Here is a 10,721-nt window from a genome sequence, read left to right on the forward strand (position 1 = left end):
AACCCCAACACCATTACATAGAGTTCTTTACTTTGCAGATGTAGAAAGCGATGAACAGAGATTTTGACTTGACCAAACTCTTCCAACAAATCATAGAAATCAGGATCCTGGCCTCCCAAATCCTTGTTCTGACCTTCTCAATGGACAGATTAATTAGTCAACTGGTTAATGCAAAATATTCTCAATAGACAGATTAATTAGTCAACTGGCTAATGTAAAATTATACCATGGCAGTCATTATACCATGGCAGTCGGGGCAGAGACAGCCAGGTGCAAATATCATGTTACAGAAATGTCAGTGAGGAAAGGAATTAAAACAGAAAAGACCTAGTTGTGACTGAGAAAAGCCTGCCTACTTCTGTAGTTGATTACAAACTTGAGGATGTAGCCAGTACAGTTGATATTGTACCGGACATTATTAATAGTCGAGTCCCTCCGTGGGATTGCTAGAGGATGCTGGGGAGTGTCAAATGCCTCGAGGGGGGTCTCGAGTGCCCTGAACTCCAGACAATGTCAGTGGCGGGGGAGGAAGGTGCAGGGCCAAAACCTAACAGAATTAACTTTGCACAAGGTGTGAGAAGCAGATGCTGTTCCAAGTAGTGAGGTAAGCACTGAGGAACTGCTCCTGACCTTTCTCTTGGAAACGGGCAGGTATGTGTAAGGCGATCACATTTTGATCTCCGAAAATATATATTTGTGAAAAGATCAAATGTAGACACACATGCCGTTGCAATCAGCTGCGTCTGAAATGAACTGATATTGCTGCGGTTCTACACAGCACATTTAACTGTTCAGAAAACAGATTGCTCCTCAAAGCAGATGTATTATCACAAAAATGTCCCTCAGAAAGATGTCACCAGTCGGGGAAGCTTTCTTCAATGACTAGTAGGGTCATGATCACAATAGTAATCATAAATAGTATTGTAGATTCGTTCAAAGTGCAGATGAGTTTTTCATACTTCAGAGAACAGCTGTCTTGCTATGCTCTGCTCAGCCAGTCATTTAAAGAGAAAAAGGAAATGTCAGTGACTCAGTAGGCTGAACTCCATTTCCATAAGAGATTAGGTATATACCATTCACTGGAGGCTATGGGGCCTCATCGTTCAGATGTGTCTTCTCTTTTGAAAATGGCCTTGAATAATGCATAATTAAAAGCAACTGACCTGTTGCAGAGATTAAGAAACTTTGGTGGCCTCATCCTCAGATACGGTGTGTAGCTACACTCCCCAGCCCATCTGCAAGAGGAATGCATTAGTTTCAAATTCCTTCACTCTAACTTACAGTTTGGTTGGCCCTGAGGATGGGAGGGTTAACACTTAAAGCTGCCATAACTCTGTCCCACTTGATTTTGTCTCTAAATTCTTCTGCTTCTTAGTGGACCTGGCTCTTGTGAAAGCTTTAGCTTCAATCCGTATGTGTTGAAATTTCCGTATCTTGAGAAGTGGAAATTTCCAGGAGGGTCATAACGTCTCTAGGGGCATTCAGCACTCTGCAGCAATCTACCTTAATAAATCCTTCTGCAGGCACATATTGTACAAATAGTTGATTACTATTGTGAAATACAGTGGAAATTTTCATATGCAATTATTTCATACTCCCATCTTTCTGAATATTGAGAATGCAGTGATAGTTTTCTTGTTCTGTACCTTTTCACTGTCTCCCTAAGCACAGAGAAGGGCTGCATTTCTTCTCAATAGATTTATTAGGATGAGGGAATCAACAGGGTATTCTGCTACTTGCTGTTTTCTGTGAGTTTGTGAAAACAGTGTTTAGCAAGCAATGGGAATAATTAAACTGTCAACTTTGGCAAAAGCCTGAATAATCTGTCAGCCGCTACAAACAATCATTAGTTGCTGAGCCTGAAGAACAAAACTGCTCTTAAATTTTTCAGGAAGTGCCAAATACTTCAATCTGACTTACATAAATCATGTTGGGTATCACAATGCTGAATGTAAAATTCACCAGTCACTTTTCCTTCTATTCCAGTTGCTCTTAGCACTGACTTAAAAGTAAATACTTAGGCAATATCTCACAGTACTAGGATTTCATTATTTTCACAGAACATATTAAATGACACTTCGCTTTTCAGCTGTGTAGACTGTTCAGAGACTGATCAAAATAAAGCAATACAGATTTTCTTTAAATCACCAAAAGCAAAACAGTACTAAACAAAGCTTTCCAACACTACGTAACGTGTTGAATCTGAAAAGAGTAGAAAGTGATTTGTGAGAGTCTATTAGGGATTCAATTTATTGATGGAAGCAATAGGTAAGCTTATTTAGTTCTCCTTAATTTAGGCCTTCCCTGAGACATCTAGATTAGATAGCATTAATACCCTTCTAACACTGCAGTGATAGACAGGAATGCAAACCATTAAAACAGAGTAAAACTAAGGTACAGTTGAAAGATCAAATAACTTTGCAATGCATGAGCTTTTCTTTTCTATGATGTTAATTTTTACCCTATGTGCCACAAATGTCATCAATCTCTAAGTCAAATTTGTTTAGTGCAAATTAGCAGCTGACTGTACATTACCAGAATATACTGGGTTTCCTGCCATGCTGTGATATGTGTTCCCACAAATCCTCTGGACCATTGATAACGCCTAATTGTCACTTAGTTCTACTCCTTGTTCCTTTAAGTATCTTCTTTGCTTCTGTTGCCATGTTTGCAATCAGTTTTGAAAGCCAGGGTAATATCTTTGAATAAGGGGACACTGACTATGCAAAGGGACTGACTCAAAGGAACTAATATGTCTTTCTACCTCGATTTCCAGTGCTTTCCAAACTGCACATAGCAGAGTGTTTTCTGAGCACATTTAAAGGCTGATTTGAGAGCCATGTCCTCTCCACCCCCTTTTTAGTTACCTCTAGCAATAGCTCAAAGCATCAAAGACGTGTCCCAACATCTAAAAGGGCACATAGAATAGCACAGCACAATAGAAGAGCTAGTCCAAAGCTTCTCAGGAGCTCAGGAAAAACAGCTTTCTGGCATATGTCAGCAGATCTTGCTGAATACCCAAGATATGGAATAGAAAAGTAACTGGGTGATAGAGGAGAGAGACAGAAAACAGGGTATATATCCCAGCAACAAGACCATGTCAGGCTCCTAATACCCAACCTAGGTAGCTGCCTACTCTCTTTGTGACACAGGCACGAAGTGAGACAAGTAGCCTACCATTATGCCCAGCCACTATTGAGTCACCAGTCAAATGATGAATTTGCCATAAACTGATAGGTCAACAACTTTTGCTGTGAATCTAGAGAAGGTGCTGGATTAGTTCTTCTGGATTCACACTACCTAAACTGGTCTTACAATCCCATGGCTTCTAGGACAGGTGTGTAGTAGGTACTTCATGGTAAGATGATTATACTGGTCCAAATGGATATATGTTGAAGACTCATTTAAGTCATGTGCCATCATACACCTTAATGTTTACTGGGCTATGTGTCACAGATGATCTGACAGCCTGTGGAAACAGAAACTGAGCTCAAGTACCAGCGTTAATACTCTAGTACAATCAGGTATCAGGCAGAAATGAAGTGGAAGCAGTCACTGATTATGGTCTTCTCTATTTTTATGTAATACCATTACTTCAGCTGATACTGGACTATGGACCATGTGGCTGGGCTGTGATCTTATTCTGAGTTCACTATGGAAATGCTTGCCTATGCCTCTTTGGGACCCAGACCCAGTACCCACATACAGTAATCTAGTCTGTACTTCCTGTAACAGTGTAAATAGTATCGTGTCCATTTCTAGGACCAGTCATCACAATTGCTTGACTGCAAACAGTCCACAAAGACAGCTAAAATGAACCTTTTCAGGGATTTACATGTGGAAAGTTTCAAGAAGATCCTTGAATAACAACAAAAATATCTCACAGTCATCAGATAACTAGAAAAACGTTTGGCTTGAACAAAATCTGTATTTCTACCTGAAATGAACCATTTTAATTTTAAGAATTTTTAATGAGAGAACAGAAAAATTCATGTGAAGGACTAAACTATTGGGGGGAATTTTATAACATTCTCCAGAAGACTGAAGAAGGAGCTGTTGCTACTTGTACTGGAGTAGCCTCTGCTAAGGTCCATACAACCCTGTGCCCCGGGATCCTGGGAGTTAGGTCAGTCTTGTCTTGGGCAGGATACCTCTGCGGAAATCTTGCCTCTGAATGCAAGTCTCCTCTATATATAACTTACTCATGGGGTTATACTGAGTAAGCACATTTCTGTTTTGTGAACTGCATTCTGTAACTTTTGAAGCATGTGCAGAAACATCAGAATGATCTGCTTTGAAAATACAAAACCATAAATATTTTAATCTTTTACATTTTCTTCTTCTTTTTTATCGATATAATGACACATAAAAAATAAGGTACAAATTGAAAATTATCTTCAATTTAGAGAGGCACAAGTTCTATTTTGGGCAAAGAGCCATTTATCAAAAGCAATATTGTCCAGCCCTTCAAACCAATGCACTTTTAAGATGACATACTTGAAATAGCCAAGGCCATAAACTAGCTGCAGTTTCTCAGTAACATGCATTTCTCCTAGCTAGAATATTGCCTTAGGCTTATTCTGAAGTGCTGGACTTCATGGACAGCCTAAACATGCCACTTATGAACCTCCTAGGTGAACTGGCCTGGAGGATATCACTGAAAACCATAATCTCACCAAACATTTGCCTTTTCTGTCCAAGTTCTGTACCCTGAAACATTTCAGAAAAAATGTAACAATTGGTTCTAAAACATTTTTACTTCTGCAGAAAAAAATTTGCCAAGCACAAATCAAACTGCAACTCAAATTTCAGAGTAGTTTAGACATGTTAGGCTCAGAAAAGTACTTATAAACATTTTTTTTTTTCCATTAACAGGGTTCTTTTGTGGACAAGAAAAATAGCTTACTTGAGCTGCTCTAATTCTGAGGTCCCTAGCCCTTCCTTTTTGTGTACAGCATGACATCAAAGAGAGTCTGCAGGAACTCCAGTCTTACTTTCCCCACCTCATCACCTGCTCCAACTTGTGTATTTTGCTAGTGCCACTTAGTTTTGATACTAAGCAGACCAGTGATTACATGCAGCTGCATGTTGGCATGAATAATGTTTTCAGCTTTTTAGCTGAGCATTGTCAGAGCTTTGCTCACCATCCCATGGACTTGTGTGTCATACTACATGTGGGTTAGCTCTTCTGAGCGCTGTAAGAAATCTGCTGAATGACAGCTCTTTTATAATATTTTTACTGTTTTAAAAACAAATAATTTACTGAGGGAAGACCAAATTGCACAGGAAGATGTCTTTTTATATGGTATGGTCTAGGCTCTGAGATCCATCTATTATGTTAGTATTTACTTAGGTATGACAGTAATTGTATGGTAACAGAAAATCTTAGAATTTTTTTTTTTCCAAATCATAACATTGCTGCAAGCAACAGTGTAGATTTAGGTGAACTCATACTGTGACAAACTGAGAATGGCGAAAACACATTTCTTGTCCATAAAAGGACAGATCACACATCCACAGAGGGTAGCTCTGATTTTGCTGCAGTTCCAAACTATGAAGTGGGGACTCACTGTTGCTAAAAGGAGTTTTACTTAGAGTGGATTCCCCAGTAAAACTTTTTTCTTATTTTTCTTTGCCTTCTTAAACAGGAAATGGTTTGCCTTTTTAAGTAGAAAATGGTGATTTTTTTGAAGTGGAATTTTTTTCTGTTCAAGAGGTCTGATATGTCCTCAATTTCTTCTGGGAAAAACCGAGTACACAGAACGTCACCAGCAGTTTGAGGGAGGGGATCCTTCCCCTCAATTCTGCACTGGTGAGGCCACATCTGGAGCGCTGTGGCTAGTTCTGGCCTCCCCAGTACAGGAGAGACATGGACATACAGGAGGAAGTCCACGAGGATGATTAAGGGACTAGGGCATCTGTCCTATGAGGAGAGGCGGACAGAGATGGGGCTGTTCTACTTGAAGAAGAGAAGGCTCTGGGGAATCTTACCGAAGTGTAGAAATACCTGATGGGAGGGAGTAAAAAAGATGGAGCTAGGCATTTTGCAGGGATGCCTGATGAAATGACAAGAAGCAATGAGTACAAACTGAAGTATAGGAAATACTACTGAAACGTTAGATTTTTAATTTTTTTTTTTTTTTACTGTGAGGGTGCTAACACACTGGAACAGGTTGCCTAGAGGGGTTGTGGAGTCTCCATCCATGGACATATTAACAACCTGACTGGGCACAGCCCCGTGCAAGCTGCTCTAGCTGACCTTTCTTTGAGCAGTGAGATTGGACTGGAAGATCTCCCGAGGATCCTTCCAACTCCATCTGTTGTGTGTTCTGTAGCTCTATGTCTTCATCTCAGAGTGCTAGTAGTCTGACACATGGTGGGACGTGTTTTCAGTGCAGGAGAATCAAGTTCAAGATTGTTCTGAGTCACTGGAAACAGTACTACAGCCAGAGCTTGCCTCATGAGACTGCTCTAACATGAGTTTAAAATTTTCTTCTTCAATCCACTAATTGTACAACAATTTTATAAAATAGGTGTGCTTTGAAGTGAATGGTTTGCTTCCATGATTTTGTATTTTACATTGAAAAACCAAATTAATTTAAATAAAAGTACAAATACAAATTATACAGGTATCCACAAGGAAGAAAACACCTCCTTGGACGGACACTCACAGATCTGAACCACACAAACAGGATAACAGATTTAATAAGAAATTGCAAATGAGCTTCCAGAAGATGCTCTGAATCTAGAATTACAAGGACACTCCATGAATGTTTATAGAGCAGTTCATGGCAAAGTGCAGTACAGAGAAGCACACTTTTAGGTCCAGTTTTCAAAATCTTGATCTTGAGTTCATTTTCATCTTCTTGAAGAAGATTATTCCATTTTAGGGGTAGGGCAAGGAGGGGGGAGGCAGAGAAAGGAAGTGAAGGGGAGGTGTCCTCTATCTGTCCATGAATATTTGTAGCTACTGTCAGTTTTGTTCCACTTTATATAAATGTAATGAAGGAGCTTCCTTAAAAACAAAAAATCTAGGCCCAAACCCTGAAAACAATGGGTATGAAACAATCTGTGGTTCCATCTGTATTTCCCACTTGTATTACAGAAGCCTAACCACTGCTTTCTGAAGTTCAAAATATAAGAAACCTCACTTTTCTGCTTGACTGCATCCTTTTCCTTCAAGAATACTTTGCCTTAAAGCACCAGAGAGAGAAAGAGAGATGAAGAGCTGTTGAAACATGATATTTATTTCTCAGTGTATGGTGATGCTCTCAGGGTAAAGTTAAACACAAACCATTTGATGAATAGGAATTTTATGAATCCACGAGATCTCAACACACAAAACTTAAGAACACTTAGCAAAGTTGAAACTTCTTAATTTTACATCATTAGATAGTTTGTTACTCCACATAATCTTGCAATTTTGAAGCTAAACCACTCTGTAGAATAGACTGTGAAAGTAACTTGGCCTCTCTCCGCTGCCAAGACCTGAACATACTATCCCAAGAGCCACTGATCTCTGTAGAGAAAGGACCTAGCTGACATATATGCCACTATGCATGGGAAGAGGAAATGCAAGGTCATCCTAAAAAGTGCATGAAATGTAGATAAAACACTGAAAAAAAAAAATCAAAAACCAATTGTGCTCATTATAAAGTGTAACAAAATAGTATCTTCAAAGAAACATATAGCCTGTTTCTATAAAGTGCAGATGTTATAAAAACAAATCTGAATTTTCATGTTTACAGCCTCTAGTAAACTTCCTTATTTAATTGTTTTCATGTTGACTTTTTGTTTCTTTTCAGATCTTACAGGTGAACAAGGTGATGTCCATCTTGTTTTATGTGATATTTCTCACTTATCTTCGTGGCATCCAGTCTACCAACATGGATCAAAGGAGTTTGCCAGAAGATTCAATAAATTCTCTTATTATTAAACTCATTCAGGCAGACATTTTGAAAAACAAGCTTTCTAAGCAGATGGTAGATGTTAAGGAAAACTATCAAAACGCAGTGCAGAAAGCGGACACTCATCAAGACATGGATGGAGATGAAAATGTGAAATCGGACTTCCAGCCAGTTATCTCAATGGATACAGACCTCTTAAGGCAGCAGAGACGCTACAACTCTCCCCGAGTCCTCTTGAGTGACAACACACCGCTGGAACCGCCGCCGCTGTACCTCATGGAGGATTATATTGGAAATTCAGTGGTGGTGAACAGAACCTCCCGGCGGAAAAGGTACGCAGAGCACAAGAGCCACCGAGGGGAATATTCCGTTTGTGACAGTGAAAGTTTATGGGTCACGGACAAATCATCTGCAATCGACATTAGAGGACACCAGGTAACTGTTCTGGGAGAAATTAAAACAGGCAACTCTCCAGTTAAGCAGTACTTTTATGAAACAAGGTGTAAAGAAGCCAAGCCCGTAAAAAATGGCTGCCGCGGCATTGATGACAAGCACTGGAACTCCCAATGCAAGACATCCCAAACTTATGTTAGAGCACTGACTTCAGAAAACAATAAACTGGTAGGCTGGAGATGGATAAGAATAGACACCTCCTGTGTGTGTGCGTTGTCAAGGAAAATAGGAAGAACATAAATCTGCATCTCTTTGCTATATAAATTATTACTTTAAATTATATGATATGCATGTAGCATATAAATGTTTATATTGTTTTATATATTATAAGTTGACCTTATTTATTAAACTTCAGCAAATCTACAGTATATAAGCTTTTTCTCTCAATAAACAAGAGCAAAGGGTGTGTGCCTCTGCTGTGGGCAACTCCAGGTTGTTTTAGACTTTGTGACACTGCTTGTTGGCAGAATACCGTAACCTTACTGTAAAATCTGTGTAAAATCAGTATTTTTCATTCAGTATTGTCAAGCCAGTGACTGTCATTTAGTAAACTTGTTAAAAATCAGATCAATGTCAAGAGTTGTGTATGTATTTATATTCCCTGCTCTATACATTCACATTTAATTGGATGCAGAGTTGACTCCCCAGCACCAAAACAAAAATGGACCAAAATACATCTTGTAGCCTGCAGATGATGTCCATGTTACAGGCATCAGGTAGCCATAAAATACAATTTCTGTGTATTATGACAGTTTTGCCAGTAAAATGGCAATTTTCTCTCTGTTAGCATTTCAGAATGATTGATAATAATCCAGCTAATTTTGTTTATGTTTTTGAAGCACATTTGTTTTGCAACTGTTTCAAATGTTGCCAGTTAGTTGTAGAAAAAAATATGAAAAAAGTCTAAAATATTTGTAGCAGAAACTTACTGAAGCCAAGAATCAATCTAAATGGATCATTAATATAATATATAAAAGGTGATTTCTTCAGAATTTACTATTTATTGTGATCAGTCTCTTCCTCCTCACACAAATCAATTATCTTCTGCTCGAATTGTTGGATCATGCCTCTCTGTCTGAGTTTTTAAATTAGGAACAAAGCTGGTGGTGTCTTAACTTTAGAAGAGCCCTTGGCTTGCAACTTGTAATAAAGAAAGATATGATATCCTGGCATGAATATCAAAGCCACACACCTGTACAAAGTTGTTCTTCTCCTCAGCAATCCATTGTCCGTTTTTCACAGAGGGAAAAATGTGTAAAACTGCTCTACAAGCCTGGTACCTTTCACAGGGAAGTGAAATAACTGATCTTTTTGATCAGTATAATGACTAAAATCCAGGTAGTCTGTATTCATAATGAAGTTCTTCGATTATACAAGTGAGTTGTTACTTAGGACAGACAAATGTACTAGCATATATATACCTCAAGTTCTTCTTTGTATTGCAATGTAGCTCCACTGGGGACAGTAATAATTACAGTACTTGAAGAGATGGTCTATTATACATTATCTGTGTAATGCCCTGGATGGGATCTCACTCTTATAAAAGTAAATGACAGACTAGTCATGATTAACAATAGAATTAAGAATGGACTGCATATGTTATCTGTGTCTAGCTAGATCTTAACACACAGTCAGGGCTGAAGAATGCCAGCCATTTAAAAAGCATCACAGCTGTAGTGGTCTTAGGTTTTCCCACTGTGGCTTTCACTGTTGTAGCCTGTCCAGCACCACAAATGAAAATGACATCAGAGCACTCAAACCCAAGGTTGCAGGATGTGTTCGTTCATACAACCTTCACTACTGGAGGACCAACTTCAAATCTGCAACAGGTCATCAAATGCAGAAAATTGTGTGGTCTCCCCTACGCCCTTACAAAGAGCATTACACATCATAAAACCACCAGAGAACAGGACAGGATGCTCATGAGCCCAAGCACTGGAATAGCGATGTCTCTGAGAGCCAGGTTGGAGAGTGTAGGTATAGGTATAATTCTGCAGAGGAGGCCATAAACAAAGATTTTGAGAACCATCTCAATTTTCAACAGGAGACCAGAGTATTTACCTCAGAGGAAATATCATCACCTCACAGTAATAAATCCTAACTTTGCCTCAAGCGATAATAACTTCAGAGGTTCAATACCAAGGCAATCGTTAAAAGGAAAGAGAAAATGTGATATAACAGGGAACTCGGTATCTGGTAGATCTGACAAGAATTTTTCTGGTGTTCTCCTTCCTTGGCAAACATTGAAAGTAAAAAATCCTCAACAGAGCTTTTGCTAGTTGTGTTAGTTTTACTAGTACGAAAGTTTAAGTTTCAACTAAATTTTTCTGCTTGGAGGGGACAAGCATCTTTCAGAGTCCT

General features: G+C 38.9%; 1 protein-coding gene across 2 annotated transcripts in view; it reads left to right on the forward strand.

Annotated features, from left to right (window-relative positions):
- The window catches only part of NTF3 (neurotrophin 3), a 53,975-nt gene extending 44,900 nt beyond the window's left edge, over window positions 1-9,075 (forward strand). For both annotated transcript variants that reach the window (XM_009969708.3, XM_032995083.1), the window contains exon 2: window positions 7,806-9,075. In XM_009969708.3, coding sequence (XP_009968010.1) covers window positions 7,806-8,600 — 795 coding nt within the window. In that variant the 3' untranslated portion in view covers window positions 8,601-9,075. The remainder of the gene's footprint in view (window positions 1-7,805) is intronic.
- The last annotated feature ends 1,646 nt before the right edge of the window (window positions 9,076-10,721 follow it).

Source organism: Tyto alba, unplaced genomic scaffold (genome assembly GCF_018691265.1).
Source record: "Tyto alba isolate M040663 unplaced genomic scaffold, T.alba_DEE_v4.0 Super-Scaffold_21, whole genome shotgun sequence".
In the NCBI taxonomy this organism is placed as follows: Eukaryota; Metazoa; Chordata; class Aves; order Strigiformes; family Tytonidae; genus Tyto; species Tyto alba.